The sequence below is a fragment of the Spea bombifrons genome, chromosome 3 (assembly GCF_027358695.1).
Source record: "Spea bombifrons isolate aSpeBom1 chromosome 3, aSpeBom1.2.pri, whole genome shotgun sequence".
NCBI lineage: Eukaryota > Metazoa > Chordata > Amphibia > Anura > Pelobatidae > Spea > Spea bombifrons.
The window spans coordinates 95,047,144-95,072,376 of NC_071089.1; the positions used below are offsets into that span (position 1 = coordinate 95,047,144).

Here is a 25,233-nt window from a genome sequence, read left to right on the forward strand (position 1 = left end):
TGAGTCTGAAGAAATCACACTGATTTAATTATAAATAATACAGGAGCAGACAGGCTCTATCTACAGCTTACGCTGGTACCACGGGGAATCCGCTTTGGCATATGCACTGTGAAAAGTTGTTTCCCGCATCTAATTTTCTACATGGTTACATATTTTTACCACTGAAGATGATTACATCCAATAAAACCCAATATTAAGTGAATAAACCTAATATTAAAATGAAATGAGTAAAGCAACATCACAGTGTGCACCAAACCTTCATGCCCTCTGCATATTACCACAATGTGAAAGATGTGCAACAATATTAAAAAATCAGATAAGATTACACGTTTCCCGGGAGAATTATTGTTTTAATAGAGAAGATGTCTTGAAGAGCGAGAGGAGGGCCACCCTTCCTGATCAGGTCAGCGTCACAGAACACAGTACTGGCAACTCTCCATAACACACAAATGGATGGTATGGCCTGCGCCAGCTGAAATCTAAATGTTTCGCCTATAAATAGCCCCACCTCTGCAATGCAGTCCTTTTTGTGCTGCTCAGGCGTGTTTGGCATTGTTTCACAGGGACACGGGGCCTCTACAGCCTCACTCTATTATTCCTCCCCATTAACTTTATCCCTGCACTAATGTTAAGCTGCGGATTGCTGTTCATCGAGTAAGGTTTGAAAAACGGTGCAACTCTTCTGGATTTTGAAGCCATCACAGATGCCTCCTTTGCAGTGTCCAGAGAGAGCTTTATTGCAGGAGAGTCCCAGTGGGTTAAAAGGCAGTGCCGGCCCACCGATTCAGCTCCATGATAAGCAATACAGCCATGTTAGGATTCCAGGCGACTGGTCAAAATTGGGGTACTTAGTACTGGTAGTAGTGGTGGCGGCTAAACATGGCCATACATAGATCTTGTAATTTTTTTTGAGTGAGGTCAATAGATGATGCCAAAACCTGGTGCCTTCAGCCTTCACATGCGCAGACCAGCAGCTGATCAGATGAAGTAAGATTCCCCACTAGAACAGCTGGCTGTCACCTTCTGGCCCAAGGGGCAGGTAAAGTCGAGTGATTCCCTGGCCACTTCCCGGTTACCAATAGACACACTACCGTGCATACATTAACACACTCACACCAAAATATTATTACTCTATTATCACACCTGTTTCTTAAACCTATAGCTCCCTTGCATCAAGCATTTCCTTCATTGCTGACCCCACACTGCTCGAGCAACCATATTATCACAGGGTCACATAACATTGCGTTACGGGATCCCACCCTGCTCCCAATTCAACGAGTGAACAATTTTGGACATGCTTGGGCCCTACCGCCCACCGGGCTAGTAGTCTCTTGAACCCTAGGGATAGCAGTTCCAGAACACCTGCAATGATCTGTAGTATGGATACAAGGTACATACTCTCGCTATGGCTTTCACAACACGACAAATTCTTAGGAGATTCACAAGCAGCTATACTTTAGTGTAAGTTTATTTCTAAAAATTGACAAGCAAGGCTTATTGCCACTTGTATTAAGACACCGTTCCTGTCCCTAGCAGTTATATCCATAAATTGTTACCTGCAAAATGCAGAACACAACTCAAGAACTCAAAGCCAAAGGATTACATAAAACCTAATGGGGCCAATTTCTCCAGTTTTAGGATAACCACAAAATGCGTATCTTCCTTATAGTTGAAATGTTTTAAGGGTAAAAAAAAAAAAAAAAAAAAAAAAAAATCAATAGCACACTTTATAGAAATTCCACAGAGATGCTATTTTAGTTACAGTTCTAGTTGATATAATTGCCATTAAGAGCAAATTCAATTATGTTTTGGAGATATTCTCTGCAAGGATGACAAACATTCTAAGCAAACCAAGCATCTCTCCCATGACTATTAAAGAGGTCAACCACTGATTATTAAGAATGGTTTAGATAAGTAGAGTATTGTCAGAGTTGCTTGTTTTTTATGCTTTTTACCACAATGTTTAGACAATGTAAAAGCAAATACAAGACATAATCCCGAATGCCTGATCAATGACAATACCAAGGCTTCTGGAAAGCCTCCTCGCTTACTGAATTATTTAGGGCCAGCCCAGCCATTGTTGTAGGATACATTTTCAGGGTCGGCCCTTGATAATACAGATTAGTCTTAGTGAAACCACGACTGACCTGCAAACTCACTCTTTGTAGTGAGAACATTTTTATACCTTTATGGGATAGATCTTTACTCAACTTGTGTTTGCCGAGTGTGATGTCATCAGTTCAAGAGAGGCATAAATCCTCTACTTCCTTTTAATGGCATCATTCACACTGTATCTCCACCACTAACAGACATATAAACAGCAAGGGTACTCTAGTGGGGGGCCCTGTTCAAATGTATTGCTGAGCAGACATGGAGATTCAGGCTGGCCATCAAGAACAATGTTGGACACCACCACCTGCTTTGGTTCCCAAACACTAACCTGAATTTTTTAACAAAAAAAAAAGACAACATTTCATAAATAATTCAAGTTCAAACCATCTTTAATTAAAACATATGTAAAGACGTGCTTGTATTGAATGGAAAATTACACCAAGTTGTAAGTGCAAGGTGTAAGTGCACCTATAAATACATTTCTACATAGTCATGGCAGTTGTGTTACTTTGCAAACCAAGGATTTGTTTTTAAGATTTGGATTTGTAACCTAGAAAAATTAGTGATTTTTTTAAAACCCATTACAATACATTGTTTGAAATCAAAAGAAGAATTGAGGAAAAAGAAACCTTGATTCATGTGAAAAACCACATTTTATTCTAGTACTCACTCTTAATGTGATATAAAAAGTATATGAACTTTACATAAGTATCACGAATTCCTACATTGGTAGCATAAGTGCATCTTTTCGTAATACAGTTGATAAGTACATGTTTACTACCCTCCATATTGCATATATCCAGAGAATCTGTACAAAGTTGAAAAAAAAAGTATTATACTCTCTACCAGAGAGGTACGTTAAGAATCTGAAGAAAATACTTTGTTTAATTTCACTTACCTCCTGGAGCGCTAGAGAGAGAAACAATTCATCCCCCGCTCCGCCACTCCTGGAAGTAATTCAATCTATTTCCCTTGTACTATATACATCATTAGACTGCTTCAACAAATACATAAAAATGACCATTAAATGCTATTCTTGGATTTGTTTTTGTTTTTTTAACTAGTTTGCGTGTTAGTTACCTATATTGCACCCTTCAGTTTGCATTACATGCACAGGTATGGCTTCTCTGGGCTGCAATTTCAGTAAGACAATTTCAGTGTTATCTGTAGCCTACTACGAAACAAGGATGATCGATAAAGCTTATTATACTTTCTGAATATATATATATTATTTAAAGCCATAGTAACATAAGCCCTGTGTGCATAGCGATGTATAGAAAGTCAGGTGTCTGAGTGGTGCTTACGAAGCCCATGAGATATCAGGGTGTGACAGGACGCCCCATGCGAGTACTGCACGTCATTTGCCCATGCTTTGCGAAGTGTCTAAAGAAAGTGGCCAAGTACTCATCCAGCTGTTACCGTGTAGTTCACAGACTTACATATTCAATACACTTGGCTTAATAGCAGTTTATTGTGTGGAGCCAGAAGTCCAATGCTAATCTGTAGCTTTCTAGAGGGGGAAGGGAAATATGTAGACCTAAATAACTTGTCTATTGTCACGTGGCCACTACTATAATAAGCAAACAGCCATGTCTGGGGTTTTTTCCTGACACATTCAAGGGAGGCATGTTTAAACAGTGTTCGGTTCTCGCAACTCCCTTTCCATGTTATGTTGCAGCTGAACGACTACACTTTCTGTGTTTGGATCCTCGTCACTGCTGTCACTGTCATCTGCATCATCTTCACCATCGTCGTCATCATCCTCGTCAGAAGACTCTACTACATTTTGCTGTGAATGCGACTCTGAAATGGCCCCAAATGACTGAGTACTTGCAGATGCCATGGGTCTCAGCAACGGTGTATTTTCAGAGACATCATTGTCTTCTTGGCTCCCATCTGAATCAGACTCTGAATCTCCTTGTGAAGGGACCACCTTCTGCTTGCAAACAGGACAAGTCTTCTTTGTCTTGGTCAGCCATGGATCAACACATTTGCAGTGATAGGCTGTGAAACAAAGGCAAAAACGAGCATTAAGAAAATCCATGTTTATAAAAGAAATTAACCAGACTGTGTCTATACTATGTTTGCCAAATGCAAGTTCACATACAACAAACCAAATACAAAACCTGTTTTATATGTGCTAGAGCCATTGTGGCTCCCTGAATTTTGCCACCCTTACGAAAAAAATCACTGCAGTTTTTCTAAAGTAATACTGCAGTTTTTTGGACATGAAAAAACTGTAATACTGCACTTTTACTGCATTTGTACTTCACTGTACTGCAGTTTTTACTGCAGTTATTTTTGTAAGGAAGTACAAATGCAATAAAGCTGCAGTACATTGAAGTACAACTGTAGGTTTGCAATATAAAAAAAAAGTGCACTAAATGTGCAGCAATACTGCAGTAAAAGTGCAGTATTGCAGTTTTTTCATGTCCAAAAAACTGCAGTATTACTTCAGAAAAACTGCAGTAATTTTTGTAAGGGGCAACCAGAGCATGTCTTCATCCAGCAGCACTTAAGACAGTGTAGACATTTACTTCAAAAGCCTAAGGGATTTCCCCTTGGGGATGGGATCATTAGTGCACTCTGTAGCGCTCGGCCCACTTGCGTGGCAGCTTATGGGTATACAGTGGGTGATAAAGGGCTTTAATAAATGATCAAAAGAAAATCAAAGTAGGCACAACAGTTCTTTTATTTATGATGTTTCCTCAAGTGCATTCCAGAAAAATATTCAAGTAATGACTAGAATAAGCAGATCAGATTGCCAAATCGGCTCTTTTCTCTAGCCACATTCTATGTATATCAGTATGAATCAGTGAAAAATGGAACACAAGACATAAAACCAGCTGCTGGAGTTGTGATTTCTTTATAGAAATCGGCTGAATACAAAACCATTCATGCATGTACCAGGATCGTATTATTAAGTTAACTTTGCACATTCAAATGCACCACATTAGCATCGCACCAAATTAGGGTTATTATATTTATTCTTCACAGACACCGTCATGTGAAAAAGAAAGTACACATAACAATCATCTGTTCCTCAGCAGGTCTAAAAATTAGGTAAATACAACCTCAGATGAACAACAACACGTGACATATTACATCATGTCATGATTTATTCAACAAAAATAAAGCCAAAACGGAGAAGCCATTTTGGCTGAATAAATCATGACACTGTGTAATATCCCATGTGTTGTTCATCTGAGGAACATATCGGCAAACTTGCTTTACCAAATACTAAATGGAAATAAGTTAAATTGACATTTATCCACAGCTTTTGGTCTCACCGTGTGAGCAGGGTAGGACCCTGAGCTTATCTCCTTCTTCATACTCATCCAAACACACGGCACACACGTCATATTCATCTCCTGTATTTGTAAAAAAAATAAAACCATGACACAATAAATAAAAGCAATGAAGACACAAAACGCTACAAAAAAAAAAAATGTTAAGACATTAGCTTACAGAATTGAAAGCATTTTGCGCTAAGTTTTTTTATTATAAAAAAGGAACGGTGTGGATGCTACGTCCTCAATCTGAATTACCTTGCTGTGCAGAACAGGCTAAAAATAGAGTAAGACTGAGCAGTAGGCAGCGTTGAATACTTTCCTCCTGATTCATTACAGATGGGGAAGCTGAATATTTAAATATTTACACTTGCAAGCAGCTTGTGCTATGAAAGGTGACAAGCCATTGCTTTACCGTACAAGGAGAAATGACAATTCTTTGGCTAGTCCCGACCTCTGACAGGCAACACATAGCCTTTACTGAAACGGCCTGAGAACCTAAATCACGTTCATGTAAGTAACTACTGATAACAAAAGCTGGCTTATGGACTGTATGCGAGATATCCTTTGTCTTAATGCTTCCTAATTCCCCGGAATATATGGAACATGTAAGAGTTTCCAAACATTGTGTTATAGAACCGAAAACCTTCAGGGATCTTTCGATGTCCATGGAATATTACCACATTACCATTATATCTCAACTTGATGTTCTTGGTCTGGCCATAAACTGTTTAGATCAACCACACCCGGTCAATAGAAGCTCTTGCAATTAAAAGATTTGTTATTAAAAAAGACTTGCCTTTCTTAAACTTATGTATGGGAAGCTTTTTGAGTTGATCTTTACGCAGTCTGTTCCTCCTTGCTCTGTGTCGGTCTTGCACAAATTTAGTGATCTGGATTATTATAGGGAATGCAAACCAAATAGAATGATACATTAAATGTTATAAACCTTATATAAAGAAAAAACAAACTACGTCCCTTGTGAAATTTTAAATCTAACTTTTCTAGCACGACAACGATCCCAAGATAATGGCCGTCCAGCAGGATCATGGATAATCGGGAATCCTACTAGCCGATACTCCTGTTGGCCACATTTTAAAATCTGAAAAAGCATATGCCTCAATACATCTTAGACTGCTGTTTTCACAGCTGCTGGTTTTTTGCACTTCCAAAAAAAAAAAATAAATAAATAAAAAAAATAAAAAAATAAAATAAAGGTTCTCCTGGGGGTACCAGGAGAGGATGCACATTAATTGGGTCATTGATCAGCTGTGGTGCTTCCACCATAGAAGAAAATGTAAGTATGATTACAAAAACGTGGGTTTTTTTCTATTTTAGAATAGGTATTTTATCACTAATTATTATTATGTATTTATATTTTAAAACAAGGCCCTACATCTCCTGAACAAAAATGATGCATAATTTGCGCTGTCCATAGAAAGTGTAAACATAGAAAATGGGAATCATGCTTTAACAAACACATGGTAAAATATTCCAATGCTTTGGGTATGAAACCCCCCCAGGACTGACAGGGTTTACCGTATTAACATTGTCTATAAGGGAATTGATACATACCATAAAAATGACAATAAGAACTAAACAGATCCCCACTATAATAAGGAATGGTATTAAGTAGTACTCCAGTGGCAGTGTGATTTCAGGTATTAGAATAATATGGGCACTGGAAGAAAAAAGAAAAAAAAAATATTCACAAATGTTGGTTCAAATCCATTTCATGCCACAATAGAACATTATTAAATCACAGAAAAATTATTATTTTGCCTTAAATAAAACATATAGCACGAGTAGTTTTGAATATTATAGTGCTGGAAAACACGAGGTTTCACACTGCAACAAGTAACAAAATAAATGCAGACGTTATCGTTATACTAGAGCAATACAAATACTATTCATGGAGAAACTCACATTTTCATTTAGGTTTTGTAATGTGATTTCTTGCAGCATCTTAAATGTGAATTTGAGACAAAGACGCAGTAGTACTAAATTGTCACGTATAGCTCTCATATATGATCCTAATTCTAACAGATCGCACTGTATAGATTTAACAGGAGAACTTTACCCTTTATCCCAGGTGAACTCTTCCTTAAGAGCACGAGCCGAAGACTCCCCGATAAACACGGACGGAATATCAATCTTCTTCAAAATGTCCACTGCAACAATCAATAAATCCGGGATTTAACGGCGGTGGGAAAGTGTTTGACAACAATATAACGATATTACTCTCGTCCTCCATTGGCAACGTGCAAGTCTCACATTTTGTAACTTTTGAGGATTATGTTTTCTAGTGATTATTTTGTTTGACGACTCGGTTCTGTACAGAATTACATGTAAGATGCAATAATCATCATGGCTCGCAGCACTCTTGTTCATGTATTAAAAAAGGACACGATCAAATAGAAAACGTGTGAACTAAATACAATGTGAAATTCTGGCCCAAAGTGCTACACATGAGGTAATTGCTTCACGTTTAGAATCATGATGTCGAAAACCTATTTGCGTTAACGTCAGTGTTCTGTATTAAAAAGTCACTCTTTATACATGGACAGAAAAGAATATTCCAGATTTCCAGTAGTGTCACATGCACATGATACCGTCACTGGGAAAGTAGTTTTTCCCTTCACCTGGTAATATTATAAGAATCAATCCTATGTTTATACCATAGAAAATCTGCATATTTACCATCATTGGATCCCATACTGATAAGGTCATCAGACTCCACATTGTATACGATTGCGGCCTTGTACCCAGCCTTCTGTGCATTCAACACCTACAAACAAAAAAACAAGAAAGAAAAAAAAAAAAAAATTATGTCCACTGATAAAACATCTATTTCTACACCTCTTCAACATTTATATTAAAAAATAAAATTACACATTAACAGACCTAAACCTGTAGAATACCCTATTTGCACGATTATAAGGCGACCCCCCCAAAATCTGAATATTAATTTAGAAAAAAAAAAGAAAAAGACTGAATATAAGACGACCCTATAGGAAAAAAAGTTTTACTGGTAAATATTAATTCATGTAAACTCATTAATTCATGCAGAAGACCCTTTAATGGGCTGCATAGACCATTCCTTTGTTAAACTTAATCCAGCAACACCATATACTTCAATAGCAAAACTCACAATGACAGAATGATGGCAAGAACCATCCGATTCACCTAGCGTGCTCGTTCCTGCTGTAAAAATGCATGGTATAAGTATACGGCATTAACATACTGAAGAGATTGCATGTCACCCACTAAGGAATCGATTGCAGTCTGCGTCATTGATTTATCACTCCGGCAATTTACAGACAGCCTTGAGCCTTTTATTAGCTGCAATGCGGTCTCATGTATGCCTTACATACTGCAGCAACTCGCCTTTAATGTTTTAGTAGATGGCAGAAAAAAAGTCTCTAACGCTATAGTCTACAACACTGCTGTGAAGCTATTATCACATATACATTACGATGAGGCAGCAATTTCATATTGACACAAGTAACATGGCAGCTCGCACATACAGCACTAAAGAAGGAAGCTAACTCAATAGTATGCTGAAAGTACAATATTTCAGTCTATTGTTGACACACAAAATGTAGCATGGCCCAGCTGTGATGCCGTTACATACCCTAAGAGCTCCTCCAAATAGTAATGCGAGCAGGATCGTCAGATAGCGGGGAACGAGACATTCCCGTTTTTAATAAACCAACAAAAAGTAACTAGGAAACAACTTTATGTATACAGGACAGACTGACAATGAGAGCTATAGAAGCTTCAGATTGGCAAACTGGCCAGGGAGAGATGGGATCTCTGGTCCGTTGGATCTGCCACTGGCTGATCCAACGTTTAACATCAATGTCGATAAAAATACACGAAAATAAAATGAATGGAAGAGATGTAGGTGGGATACAGCGCACAAAAGAACTATTTCCATTGGAACAAGAGTGAAGGCTAAATAAGGAAGCGTTCCATTATGGCCGTGTAGCATATAAACCACACGATGAACATGGCCAAAACTAGCTTTACCTACACGTTTACCATCCAGAAGATATTAAGCTTGTTTGAGCAGGGCCCTCCTCACCCGTGGTCTCTGTTAGTCAATTTGTTATGTTACATACTACTTGTTATGTCCCGTCTACCCATTGTACAGCGCTACAGAATTTGATGGTGCTATATAAAACAATAAATAATAATATTAAGAAGAAGTGGGGACAATCTATGTACTTAGAAAATTGGGTCCTACTAAAGTGCCAGGCCTTTAGATACAGGACATTGCAGGTATAAGATACCTGGTTAGATTTTCAGGTAAAAATGAAAATCTAGTAAGTTTGTAAGCAGGACCCTCTTCGCCTAATAGAATTGCCAGACTAATTGTCTTAGTCTGGCGATTCTAGTTTTGGCATACCCATTGAATATATGTACTGTAAGATGTTTTTGCATCAATTGTTGGCGCTATATAAATAACTAATAATGTTCTGAAGACAACGCCAAACATGAATTCTGCCATATGTACCATTAAAAAGGAGAATACTTTGTAATGGGCTTACAAAATTACTAGCGCAGCATCTTTATGTAGTTTCACAGCTCAGCTTTAATGGAGAATGCGATATACATTTAAAAGGTCTGTCCGGGAAACGCAGAGTCTCCGCCGGACAGACCTTCCTGGAATTCCAAAAGCCCACCCTGCAAAGGCCGACGACGTTATAGCACAAAAGCAGCGACACTGGGGGCTTATGGCACAAAAATGGCTGGAATGCACGCATTTTGCACAAATTTCAGTGCAATATGTAAAAATTGCCTGAAAGAGCAAAAAAAAAAAAAGTACCTTGTGTTAACTCTTACTTTCTTTATAGTAGTTGTAGTACTTTGTTCTTTTGTACAACATTTGGCAAACAATTAAACACTATATATTCATATACACACACACACCGCACAAAAGTTTGGGGTCTCAATCAAGGATATTTCTAGGTTTGTAACAATTGTAGAAATGTCTTTGTTTTAGAAGAAAAGCAAAATATGGCCATAACATGATATAGATCAGAACTACAGTATAGACGCAGTTAAAGTTGTAATTGGAGTTTGTAGCTGGTAACGGTGAACTTTTATGGAATATCTTCATAGGCCTACAGAGGCCCTTTATCACTCCCATCACTCCTGTGCACCAATGGCACATTGTGTTGGCTGATCCAAGTTTAAAAGGCTAATTGATCGTTAGAAAACCCTTTTTTGGAATTGTTACAGCTATTTATATACATACACACTGTATATATTTAAAAGATAACACAATATAACCATGCATGGGACTGGAAATGTGAGTGTTACATTGTGCTTTACATTTGTGATGGGGTAGAATTTGACAGGGGGAAAAAAGAAGAGGTTTTAGTTTTAGACTGAGAATGTTAAGACTTTGTGTTTAAGATTACCAGTAATGCGTTGGTTAAACGTAAGCACTTAGTGAATACGTACATTAATAATAATAGCACCATAGTGCGTTCTGCCGATGAAAGACGCGTTTAGTATCAGAGCAGGCCATGATGTGTAGGGCCGTTATTACAGAGCCAAGCGCATGTGATGCAATGCGCTTCCATGAAGTTGTTGATCTGTTATATCTCCAGAGAACTTGACATAATAATTTGGCTCAAGAGACATAAAGATTCCAAAGCAGCTCTGCATGCGAAAGAAAAATAATCTAGACAGACTTCAATACCGAAAACCTGTGCACCTTCTCACAAGGTCTTAAGAAATAAAACGCAGAGGGTCCCTCTTAAATTATCATTCACCCCCCTTGCAAAATACATGAAGGGGTTCTGTACAATCTCCAAAGCTTAAAGGAGAGGTGTTTGGCCAAACAGTTCCTTCTTGCCAAAGTATATAGGGACCACAGTCTTCAGCATGCGCAAGCTTGCTTGATTGCCGTTTAGCGAAAGTGCAGGTTGGTGCAATAAAACCATAGGATGTCTGGCTAACTGCTCCATCGAGTGAACATGCCATTCATGGGTTATGGCAAGGCCTGTACAGCAAACAGAGGCCTTAATGCCCAGCGAGGTGTATTGTAACAGACGGACGCTGGAAACTTTGTACTCAGGCTGGTCACTCGCCACAGCAACTAAATGCACACAGGAGCACCTGTAGTCTACAGTCTCCCAATGTCCACCATTGTACAGAACTCCAAACACACAGCAGTTAGTAAGAACCAACTAATATGGAAAAATTCCAGATAAGGTCATCCCATAGAGCCTTTAACCTTTCAGCAACACAGACAGTGCAGTAGTGGACTTTAGAGACACACTGCTCCTGCATTCCATTCAGCTTTAGGACTTCCGCAAACCTCAGTGAATAAAGCCCATTGTTAAGCCCGAGGGAGCTTCTCAGCTAGCTGGTCCTACATAATGCATGCTTAATGCACCAAGATCATTCAAGAGTTCTCAGAAAAGTAACATGTATTATACAGGTCCAGCTTGGCCTTTATTTTAAGAGAAGCTTGCTGGGGTCGGCTGTTCATAACGCAGATTAGAGTTTTTGAATAAAAACATTTCAGATTAAACCCCAATACCGTCATCTATATTTTCAACGCACTTCATGTGCATTTTACTCACTACACAGCTTAAAGCTGCAGATGCACCGACGGCCTTTTACTAACTGGCTGTCGGATCCCCATGTCATACAGTGACATAATAGCATCCCCGCTATTGGCAACGAGTAAAATGGAAATCCCTCCGTGATGCATGCAGCAGGTTTCCATACCTTATAAAGCAACACCAAGTAGACACAGGCATGTGCTTTGTTTTATCGAAGTCACTTGTTAGAGCCATTTGGAGTAACTGTGTCACAGACTATGCCTTTCCCTCCAGAATACTAGGTTTTATTTACCGTTACACGTCCTTATTGTACGAGCCTATAACTTAGTTTATATAGCCCACCTGGAAGAGGGTCCATGTGGACGGAGAAATAAGGTTTTACCTCCTATGTGGATATTACAGGTCCATCTAACAAAAACACACACCTTGAGGTGTATTCACCGAAGAGGCAGGACAAGCTTGCAAGGGTTAACCTTTTAGAGTGCCTAGTGATACCAGAGTGTTAAAATATCCAACTCCCTGGCAAACTCCCTTTTTAAGGAGCTTTTCAGTAAAGGAAGCTACTACTGGATCCTAACCCCAGATCGTACGCTCATTTGATCATAGCCCCTCTTACCTTTTGCTTCCGTAAGTGAAAATTGTTCTGTAATATGTGTAAAGTCCGGAATATCATGGAGCTTTATAAATCAATAAATAATATAACAACCCACAAGCTACATAGTAGCGGTTGATATGTTTTTAGTAATACAATTCATCGTTCAGAGTTACTGGCATGCAGGTATGTCTCCAAATGAATGCAAACGTGAATAAGCAATACAGCACCTCATATGTAGTATTGATTAAAAACAATCTTTTTTTCCCCCAGTTAATTTACCCATTTAAGCTACTGGGCCTCAGAACCCGTTTACTTCAGTTATAACACACGGCAATACTTGGGCTCCCATAATGGCAAGCGGGTTTTTTTTTTTATTTCAATACTTTAATGGAAACTAGAAAAAGCTCATGTTATTTGCAAATCTGTGGAAGGAAACGTGCATGTAAAGAATCCTAATGGAAAACAGGCCTGAAGCCTGAAAGCCGCCCCATGCCAAATCGAGCATATATGATATACGACAGGAGGCATTCTTGTGTTCCCAGGAGTTGTCTGCGGTTCCACCAGCATTAAGAAGAAAGATCCTTGCATTCAGGTATTCTTACACAAGGCCACGGAAATGATTCCCCCAAAAAGGCTTGCTGTCTGGCCCCAGAAAGCATCCAAGCTGTGCTTTTGGATTTAACTCTTTCGGCCCCAGGAAGACCTACAACACCAGCCCCTTCCAAAGAACAAAATACACTCCTTCATTCAGGGGTTTAAAAGTACATAAATATGCGTTTACGCACACTTACTCCTGAATTACACAAATAAGGCACTGCTCACAAGCTTTACGACATATCAGCTATCATTTGATTACAGTTAAAAGTAGATATTTTGCAGCCCTTTTATATGACATGAGAACTATTTAGTAAGAGGGGGTGGTGGGGGTTGATTGTCTCACAGAGGCAGAAAGAGAGCGGAGGGGGAGAGGAGTACTGGAATGATAAATGCACATTTTTAAAGTCACTCACTACCATTGAAGAAAGCCGCTTCCTAAAGTTGCTTATTAAGGAATAGATTTCTAATTCATACTGCCTGAATTATTTGAAACAACAAAACCTAAAAAATGCTATATGTAGTTTTGATATGATGGAGCTAAAATAATAATAATAATTATTAATTATTATTATTATTATTATTATTATACAGAACCCAGATCACTAATGCCGAGCTTGCTGGTCTCCTTGTGATCTGATCATTGTGCCAGTAAACAAGATAGGAAAGCTCTAAGCATCACCCACAGTTTCTACATTCAGTAGGTTTTAGTCCTGTAATGCTTTCCTGATTTACAGGTAATCACAGTATAAAACTGGATCATTACAAGGCTTTTGTACCGGTAGAAAATGTATTTGTTACATAAAATAAGAAATGTGTTTGCAATGTGTTTTCACATCCATTAGGCAGTCAAAGCCAGATAAAAGATAAAGTTCCAACCAGAATATGAGGTGATGGGAAGTCTGAGTATCTTTTGCATATAATGAGGTTATAAAGCTTAATTTTAATTAAAAGAAAAAATACATATATTACACACAGTGATATAGATATATAGATATATAGATATATATATATTACCATAGCAACCAGTGGAAGGGTCCTAGTGATTGGACCAATGAATTAAGATTCAAACTTGGCACCACAATTACCATTAAGCTCCCTGATTCTATAAACCCCATACCTTTAAATCAAAGTTACAATCCAGTCTCCGGATTAGAACGATGTAAATGCTTGATGAGTTGTCTCTGAGCAGCGGAGGAGGAGGAGATATGGGTTCACATGCATTTTCCGGCTTAGAAGTCACCAACAATCCCTAAAAAACAAAACAAACAAAAATATAAAAACAGAAAATAGCAATTATAACAAATCAACACAGAATTTGACAGCAGATGAAAACCATTCCACCCTATCTAGTCTGGTTTAAAAACCTTGCCTAATATTCACGATTGGCATATGCCTTTCCCCCACACGTTAACGTCTCTCACTGTATTAACCTCTGCCACTTCTGCTGGGAGGCTGTTGCACTTATCCAAAACTCTCCTGTGTTTTGTATGCATTTAAATATTTCTATCACATTTTCTCTTTTTCTCTCCTCCAAGCTATACATAGAGCTCCCTTATTCTTTCACCTTTTTTTTTTTTATCCTGCAAATCATTCAACAAACGGTCTGAGTAAGGAAAGTAAACTGAAGTATGGCTGATTTGGGACAATTTATTGGAAAACAGGAGTTTCAAGACCACTTTTTTTTATGTAAAGCCATATGCTATAATGCAAGACAGATGTATGACAGCTCTCTAGAACAGCTTAAATGAAGAAAAAAAAAACACTTGTTAATTAGTCTTATTACCATAGCAACCATGAACTCGTCTAATAACTAGGAACATCCCATTGGATGCCATGGTGATAAGACTCTGCATTAAAATATACATGTGCACACGGACACCACAAATGCATCAGCTGGTAGAAGTAATCACTTTCCAATTATTTAAAAAGGTATTAAAAATCAAGTATTTCACGGCAATATCGCCTGGTGACTAATTTTAATAATTCTATTTCAGGCCAAAGCAAATCCTAGTATTGCCACACACACACATTATATATATATATTTTTTTATTTTATTACACACACACACACACACACACACACACACTGCAAGGCATGCCTCTGCCATGAAGGCTTTCTGTGTCACAGCGCCATCTAGTGGGCTACTTTTGAAACAATCTTTGCTATTCCAGGGAATCCGCGTTCTTGACACCAAGCTTGCCCAAACCAAAGGGAATTTTAATTATGATAGATATATAAAATGTCAGAACGCGTGCAATTTGTTTTATCAGCTACAGAACTTTAGAGATGGTGTATGTGAAAAATAACCAATACAAGACCATGATTTACATTAATGACTAAACATTAAAATGTAAAATCCTGGCACAATAACACGCAACACCGCTCAGCCATACATTTCTGCCCTCATAAGCAAATACTCTCCTACTTGATCTTTACGTTATTATTATCTTTTATTTATATAGTGCCAACAGTTTACGCAGCACTTAATACAATACATAAATTCAAGGGGTCTGACAAGACAAGAATAGACAGACTAAGACAAACCGATACATTAGGTGGAGAGAGTTTACAATCTTTACAATCCTCCCATGGGCTAAGGCTCTCCTCCTCAATTATCAACTCTTCCTTTTCCCGTCTACAAGACTTCGCTCGAGCTACCCCATATCTCTGGAATCTACTTCCACCGAACCTTCAGCATTCACCCTCCCTCCCTACATTCAAGAAACCTCTCAAAACCCACTTCTTCAGAGAAGCTGCACCAGCTTAGTTACTAAAATCTCACACTACCTCTCACCCTTCTCTAGTCCTTATGTTTGGCACCCCCTTCCCTCTACAGTGTAAGCTTGGAGCAACGCTCTCTCCATCTAACGTATCGGTTTGTCTTACTGCAGGACTACATCTCCCATACTCCTCTGCCAGGTCCTTAGCTGGAGAAGCATTATGGGAGATTTAGTACTGCAGCAGCTGGAGGGCTGCAGGTTGGACACCCCTGTCTTAGTCTGTCAGTTCTTGTCGTCAGACCCCTTGAATATCTGTATCGTAAGAAATGCTGTGAAAAACTGTTGGTGCTCTATAAATTAAATATAGCACCAGCAGTTTACGCAGCGCTTAATACAATACATAAATTCAAGGGGTATGACAAGATAAGAATTGACAGACTAAGACAAACAGATACAGTAATATATATAATACATACACACACACACTAGGAACCAGCTGCCGTTCTTGTTTGTAAAATGCCTGACTTTGCTTATCTGTATGTTGTGCTTGGAAAGAACAAAAAGCTTTGCTTAAGACATATTAGGAAAATTGCTTTATATAGCCATCAGATGCCGAATTACCGAACATCAGAGCAGCTGACGCTGTTTACAAGAAAGGAAACAATGCTGCCATCTGACTCATTAGATAGAAGTTCAATAACAACAAGTTTGTTGGGAGTCGCAAGTTTATGACCCCTGGAAGGACATGCAATTCCCTAGTTGTTAAATGCCGTAATACCCCCTTTAATGGAACATAATACAGCCCAACTGGAAATCCTTTGTTAAAAAAAAGCCTATGGACTGTATTAGGGAGTGGCAGTCCAGAAGAAATTTTGCTAATTAGAGGGAACTTTTAGATAATTTGTAAACATTTGTTTTCAAGCTAATTGTGAATTCAATTTAGAAAGAAAAAAAATGGGAGCGGGGTAGATTAGCTGACCCATGCCTGCAGCCCTACCTGGGATAACGAAAATCAGTAATATGGTAGAGAGAGGTTGTAATCTATTTGACCAAAATTGCTGTATATAAATGTGTGCGCTATACAAAAAAAAGTCACCACTGCAATGGATTCTTCTAAATTAAAGTTTATTACAAGTTTTATTTTTGACGCCCCACATTGCCCAGAAAGTTTCCTTAGGCTTGTTGGCAGACGTTTTCCTAACATGACCCGTCTCCAAAAGGCATGCCCAGAAGCAGTGCACACACAAAAAAAAAAAAAAAAAAAAGTCAGGAATGAACATTTTGGGTTGCTGTTTTAGGGACAAATCATTTTTTTTCCTTTATTGTAATTCCTCTGAACAAGTGCTGCAATACATACTGCAGTTTAAGTTTGTTAAAACAGAAATTAAAGGTTGTTTACTTATATATGTATACACACACACACACACACTTACTGGCCACTTTAATTAGGTACACCTGTTCAATTGTTTACCAACATAAATTGCTAATCATCCAATCACACAGCAGCAACTTGGGCAATACAACTTGCTGAAGTTCAAACCGAGCATCAGAATGGGGAAGAAAGGGGATTTAAGTGACTTTGAACGTGGCCTGGTTGTTGGTACCAGACGGGCTGGTCTGAGTATTTCAGAAACTGTTGACCTACAGGGATTTTCATGCACAACCAACTCTAGGGTTTACAGAGAAAAGGAGAAAATATCCAGTTAGTGGCAACTGTGTGGACGAAAATACCTTGTTGACGTCAGAGGAGAATGGGCAGACTGGTTTGAGATGACAGAAAAGCAATAGTAACTCAAACAACCACTCGTTACAACCAAGGTATGCAGGATACCATCTCTGAACGCACAACACGTCAAACCTTGAAGCAGATGGGCTACAGCAGAAGAAGACCCCACCGGTGCCACTCCTGTCAGCTAAGAACAGGAAACTGAGGCTACAATTCGCACAGGCTCACCAAAATTGGACAATGGAAGACTGGAAGAACGTTGCCTGGTCTGATGAGTCTCGATTCCAGCTGCAACATTCAGATGGCAGGGTGAGACTTTGGCATAAACACGAAAGCATGGAATCATCCTGCCGCGTATCAACGGTTCAGGACGGTGGTGTAACGGTGCGGGGGACGTTTTCTTAGCACACTTTGGGCCTCTTAGTACCGATTAAAGCATAGTTTTTAACGCGACAGCCTACCCGAGTATTGTTACTGCCCATGTCCATCCCTTTATGACCACAGCGTACCCATCTTCTGATGGCTACTTCCAGCAGGATAATGCACCATGTCACAAAGCTCACATCATCACAAACTGGTTTATTGGACATGACAATGAGTTCGCTGTACTCCAATGGCCTCCATAGTGATCAGATCTCAATCCAATAGAGCACCTTTGGGATGTGGTGGAACGGGAGACTCACATCATGAATGTGCAGCCGACAAATCGGCAGCAATTGCGTAATGGCATCATGTCATATGGACCAAAATCTCCTTGTAGAAAGTATGCCACAAAGAATGAAGGCAGTTTTGAAGGTAAAAAGGGGGGGGGGGGTTGGAGTCCAACCTGGTTCTAGCAATGTATACCTAATAAAGCGGCCAGCAAGTGTATGTGTTGTAAGAAGTGCTGCACAAATTGTTGGCACTATATAAATAAAAGAATCAGAATAATAAAAATAACTTGCACAAAAATCCTAGGGAAATACATGGCGTATGCAACGTTGAAATACCACACAAAAAAACTAAACAAAAACAACCTAAGCATGTGGGTTATTTCCATAATCTGCAGATGGACAGGTTTTGGTGTATTTCATTGCAACGGCTCTCGACCAGTGTAAACAATGCAGACACTTTTGTGAACAAAAATGCAGAAGATTAATATTATGTCACAATTTAGCATATTTAGCAAAGGCTGCGTGGCACGATTCCAAAAGATCCTAGGAACACAAACTGGGTTGTCAGCTTTCAGGAAATACACCGATCAGCCATAACATTATGATGACTGACATGGCACCTGTCAGTAGGTGGGATATAGCAGGCAGTGAAAATTTCATCCTCAAAAGCTGATGTGTTAGAAGCAAATTGCGATGGCTAGAAGACTGGGTCAGAACATCTCCAAAACTGCAGCTCTTGCGGGGGTGTTCCGGCACGTGGGGGGGGGGTCGAAGGCTGGCCTGTGTGATCAAGTCCAACAGACGAGCTACTGTAGCTAAAAACTGCTGAAAAAGATAATGCTGGTTCCGATAGAAAGGTGTCAGAACACACAGTGCATCACAGTTTGTTGGGTATGGGGCTCCATAGCCGCAGACCAGTCAGGGTTCCCATGCTGACCCCTGTCCACTGCTGAAAGTGTCTACAATGGGCACGTGAGCATAAGAGCTGGACCATGGAGCAATGTAAGAAGGTGGCCTGGTCTGAATCAATCACGTTTTCTTTTACATCACGTGGATGGCCGGGTGCGTTTGCATCGCTTACCTGGAGAACACATGGCACCAAGATGCACTATGGGAAGGCAAGCCGGCCGAGGAAGCGCGAAGCTTTGGGCAAAGTTCCGCCGGGAAACAAGTCCGATCCATGGAGGCCCCTCCTTGCAACTTACAGGTCAAATCTTCTGCAAATGTCTTGGTGCCAGATACCACAGCACACCTTCAGAGGTCTAGTGGAGTCAATGCCTCAACGGGCCTTGGTGGCAAAAGGGGGACCTACACAATATTAGGCAGGTGGACATAATGTTATGGCTGATCAGTGTATATACTTTTGTGGTTAATTTGAACAGGTGGGCTGCTAAACCTTTCCAAATCGGCACAATATAGAGAAGGAAAAAAAAATAATGTGGAACTTGTAATTGGTATGCAATGATTTTTGGTCTGTATAGTCCAAATAAACACACACACACACAGAGAGAGTAGTTCTGTAATCTGGGGATGCAGGTGAACATGTTTTGGTGTATTTCTCTGCAATTAACACATGCAAGAAATCCTGAGAAACACAAGTGCTTGTGAAGAGAAAAAAAAAAATTTTGGCAGAAATTTGAGGCAAAATGGTTCCAAGGCAAGTGTCCTAATGATCATAGGAAAATACCCTGGGTTGTCTGCCAACCAAAATTATACATTTGTTTGGATATTCGGACACAGAAAAGCCTGTCCTGCAGCAGCTGCTACCCTCCTCCACGGCCCAACTACTCTTGCCATGGATTGGCTCGTTAATAGAGAACAGCACATCTCCTGAAAGCATTAGGTTATTTACACATTAAATAATAAAGCATTAGGTTTACAAAGTTATTTGGCACCCACTCTTTCCATTGTGCTGACGGGTGGTAGCTGGGTCCAGTCCCAAATTTTTCATGCATTATCTGGCTAGTGCACAAGCGTTGTCTTGTTTGTGATACAATTCAATGGACGATATCGCTGATGAAAAATAATATCTGAACATGAAGTAATCTCACATGCAACATCACAAAGACAGAAGTGTTTCAGTGCCCCTGTGACAATCTAAATTTAAAAAGGCCATGCATTTCTTCAAGGCCTTCACATACCTTCAGTCCATCACTAGGAAGTCTATAGCCAAACCTCGCTGGTAGGTCCTCAAAGGTTCTGGTTACATTGTCTGAGGAATACTTAAAGAAAAAGGAGGGGGGGGGGTTTAGTTAATTGCGATACACACTTTGACATTTTAAATATGTAAAAAATATATCAACGCCAAATGTCTTGCCACCAGTGAGAGCTCAAATTCAAAGTCAGACTCAGACTTCAGAGTCACAGCACAGATGAATAAATGCTTAACCATGGACATATCTGTCATTCACAACTAGCAAGGAGAATAGCAGTAGCAGTACAACGATACCAGGAATGACTATCGCATCAAACAGATTTTGTAATTACAACTCTCTGGTGAACGCACATCACCTTGGAGAGTTATGTGATCTCCAAGCAGAATAGGATTTAATTACGAATCTGTGGATGACATTTGTCACGTTTACATGCTCTTCATTTAGAGGGGAGAATAAAGAGGATGAAGGAGATGTACTCACTGCCTGAATATCTGCTTCCACTGGCACAAGGTAAGTGAACGCAAAGGCGTGGAACGTCACAAGGCTGCAGAAGTGTTTCGTGTAAGTAACAAACATCTTGTAAGTTACCATCTTATTTTTGACGTTGAACACCTGGAATCAAAAGACATAAGATTGAAGGATAAGACCACACTGTAACACTGTTATTACTTTGTGGCGTGCTTTTACAGTCTATTGGAAAATGATTTTATTTTTATTTGCCCTGAACATCATGGTGAGACAAAGAAAACACACACACTAATACAAAGTATCAGTTTATAGAATAGACATTGCCTTGTACTTTCTGAGATTTACTGTATGTCTTCATACCTTTAACAGAAAAAGCCTACAGTTAGGAATTAAGGACCCTAACCCATTAAGAAAAGCCCCAAATATGTACCATACCAAGTCATTAAAATAAGAATATCAACTGGGAAATAATAGATTATGAAAACTTAAAAAAAATCAAAATAACAATTTTCTGTGTTCTTGTATGGAGTATGAAGTTGAACTACCCACAGACGAGATGTCAACTCAGGTCTACCCATGAAGAAAGGATGATTAGCTTGTTTGGCCAACAGTCATCATTTGTGCAAGCTCATAAAAGGTTCTCCGTATTCCATGCCAACCACATTACGGACCTTAAACATTTTTAGTACCAAAAGGGGGGGGGGAATCAAAAGAACAAAACATATTTGTGTACCACTGATGTAACAGTCTCATGATCATACAAAAAAAAAAAAACTAGTGAAAGAATGATTTCTTCAAAAACAGAAAATACAAGCACTACTTACAGTTCATAACGTTCAAAGGCAAAGATCATAAGGGATGTTTGCAATGATATTATATGTAATTAGATATTTATTGCACATGTTATAAGTGCCAACATGGAAACAAAGGGCTGCTCACCTAACGCACTTGAAATGCATTATTTCCATCACTTATTTAAATATCACCAATTTATCCGGCACTTTACATGGAGCTCAGCATCAGATGAAGTACTTCTATGTGATGTTACAACAAAATGACTCGTTATGGATAGTCTCTTAACGTTTCATAATAAAGAAGACCTTACTGTTGCTAGAATGACACGGTTTCCACAACTAAGTAAAAGAAAGTTTATTTTTTTAGTTCTCTGGCGGTCGCGATATACTTTAGACGAATGCAAGCCGCTCGGCTGGGCTTGCTAGTCGCTGCAGGACACTGTTTCACAAGGCCGGTTTAGCTAAAACAAAAGGATTTGGGATTCATTGATGTCAGAGGCTCCCCGGCATTAGTTAAGGGTTATGAAATCGCACAGTCAGCATTCTTCTAAAGGAATTTATTGGTGAGCTCTATGAAGTTAGCAGAGCCATTAGCTGCCATGAGAAAAAAAGGAACGCTGTTATGACCTAATCATTTTTTAGAAGATATGGCAGAAAGAGTGGCTTCTAAACGGAAGCTGCGCTGGATCTGATTTAAATCATGATTTTTAAATGCAAAGACTCATCATTCTTTAATCTTTGTAACCAGATCAAGATTTCATATTTACAATAAACTGTCAGACAACTAAAGCGGCTGTATCAGAACTGATTTTAGTTTAATAGGTTTATCATTTATGGAAAACTACTTAAGTTGTTTTATTTAACTAAAATATTTATATATATAAAATATGACATATTGAAAATACTCATCAGATTAAGTTGCACACGTTACGAGCAGGTCATTTCTTCATTTACATGCAACGAGGACGACAGCGCGGTTACCCGGCTATTGATTTCGATAGCACCATCATATTCCATAGTGCTGTACAACGGGTAAACAGGTCATAAGTAGTGCATGAAATAATCAGGATTTACAGAAACAAAGGGTAGGGTAAAGAGGCTCAAACGAGCTTACAATCTACAATATAGCTCTGCGACTAACGGCCAAAGCCACGCTCCATTCTGATTTTACTTTTAAAAGCACTGAAAATGAAACGACTCACACAAGCCACTAGTACACAATAGAGCCATTTGGCCCATGAAGGTTGCTGTCTTTTTCTACCACCTGCAGATTTTTTTCTTCTTTAATTTATTAAATAACCTGCTTACGCCATAAGCCAAGGTTGCGCTTAACACAGTTTTTCCATGTATGGCTTGTACTAGAAACACAAACATACTGGTTTTGGATAAAGCAACTAGTCTCGGTAACAGCAACTCTCTATACCTGGGATTTTGCACCGGAGTCTGCTGCACATGCGAGCCGGTTTGCATCGTTTTCCCTTCTCATCCTCCTGTATTCACTGCAGCATGAAGGGTACTTTTATATGCTCCTTGAACATGCGCAGAAAGCACCCTTCAGCTCAACATGCATCATATTGCTAGTATCAGAAATACATACACACACATATATGTTTCTTTATATACAGATTGTCTTTTTTTTTTAAGCAGAACATGTAAAGCACACTCCAATAAAGATAACATAGGTTAAGGCAATAAAGCCTTTTGATCAGATATTAGAGGTTAAGTACCAAGGGCAGAGCTGCTGCAATGGTGTAAGCCACTTTACCAAGCAGCGGACTCCTCCACTTCTATCGCTTACAATGTTCTTACACAAAGCTCATTGCGTAAATGAGTGATCTCAGAGTCATAGACATGCAAGAGCAGTAGCGCGGTATGCGATCTGTCACTTTCAAGTATAAGAGGAAGTAAACGCAGGTCATATGTTTGGATGGCCGACAAATACGCAACGATCACAAAAGTTTTCCCGTAGCAATTTAATCACACGTTTACCGTTTTAGAGCACAACAGCATTCAGAACATGCAAACCGATACACTTTTGTTTTAGGTTATATGGTTGGTAGAGGGCTGGGGGACAGAAACACTTTCCAATGACTGTACCCTATTAATAACATTTGATTGATACGCAATTAACACACTTTTTACACATTACTGTGACTTTTAGTGCAGCATTACACAGTTATACACTCATACCCGGATACATCATAAACTACTAGAAAAGAGGGACTTCTCAAAAAGGACTGTCCCTCCAAAAACAGGTACACTTGGGAGGTATGCCACCATGTTCTCATATATATGCAGTACATACACACTATAATTATATATATATATATATATATATATATATATATATATATATATATATATATATATATATATATATATACATACACACATACATACTCTACTGTATGAGGTCCCTGGCTACAAAGCGAAGTAAATTTGTATTTTCTTTCCAACACAACCTAACAGCTCCTCTTAAAAGCCAAGTGAAGAAACCATTTCAGACTTCGGTGGTGTAATTATGTAAACATACAAATCCAGAATAAGGTCGATCGCAAGCTCTTGGGCTCTTCTTAAAAGCTTTTAAACAAAGTTGAAAGGTCACAGACACGATTAACAAACACTACAGATATGAAGACAGCAAATCACTGAGTGCAGTTAACGGATTTTACCGAAGCCCATAGGAAGCTACATACACAGCCCTATTGGGACATCACGTGACGGCCATATCCTCTAGAGCTGTCACACGAGACTAAGGGGAATACACAGGCATTAACCCTGTCCCTAAGGCCTTGGGCGGCTCACAGCAATAAAATAAACGGCTACTTCCAGTTACCTGCTCCAGTCAGGGCGTAAACTCCCAAGGCAGGCGTAACATGCAGCTAGCAGGCAGCCTTGAACACACCGACCTCTCATTACCTGGAACCAGCAGCGCTCGGGCCAAAACAAGCAACGAAACGGATAACCGGCCACGCACGCTTGTGATTGGTAGACCAGCTGCACTCGCGATATCCGATTGGTGTAACAGCACGCCACTCAACATTCCCTTCCCATTTAGTAGGAGAGGGCAGCGTAACGCTTGCTGTGCATGTGACTTTTGTATGCAGAGGGGAGGGGCCAAGCTAATACAGGAAATAGGAGGCGGGCACTTGTAGCTGTTACCATAGTAGCAGCTTGAAGTGGTACAGGCTCATAGTAAATCTGTAGTGAGGGCTGTGATGCTCAGCGTGGATGTGCTGGAAGTGGCAGCGGGCCAGGGCCGGGAAAAAGAGTCATAGCTGGGGAAATAATATTTTTACACCGCAGGCGTGATTTAAACTCGTGAATTAGAGGTGTAGTGTCTACTTTTAAGAATGGACAGCGCGTTAAATGGGCTTTTCAGAAAAAACGCGGTAAGTGCTGCCGAATACGAGGATGACGTATTTCATTGCGTACTAACACTGCTAAGTTGCCATTTATTTCCATGGATGCAAATTGGGTGATTTTGTACTTAAGCTCAACAATAATTACACCATTTACTATGTTAAGCAAATAAGC

The 25,233-nt window shown here is 39.4% G+C and overlaps 1 protein-coding gene across 1 annotated transcript; it reads right to left on the reverse strand.

Moving 5' to 3' along the window:
- Nucleotides 1–2,725: 2,725 nt before the first annotated feature.
- Nucleotides 2,726–24,665, reverse strand: RNF13 (ring finger protein 13). Its single transcript, XM_053459612.1, has 10 exons — nucleotides 24,533–24,665; nucleotides 20,915–21,046; nucleotides 20,420–20,500; nucleotides 14,296–14,427; nucleotides 8,103–8,190; nucleotides 7,483–7,573; nucleotides 6,978–7,083; nucleotides 6,202–6,295; nucleotides 5,403–5,483; nucleotides 2,726–4,116 (listed from the first exon to the last, which is right to left on the reverse strand). The coding sequence occupies exons 2-10, from the start codon at nucleotides 21,023–21,025 to the stop codon at nucleotides 3,743–3,745; spliced, it is 1,158 nt and encodes a 385-aa protein (XP_053315587.1). The 5' UTR covers nucleotides 21,026–21,046; nucleotides 24,533–24,665; the 3' UTR covers nucleotides 2,726–3,742.
- Nucleotides 24,666–25,233: the final 568 nt, after the last annotated feature.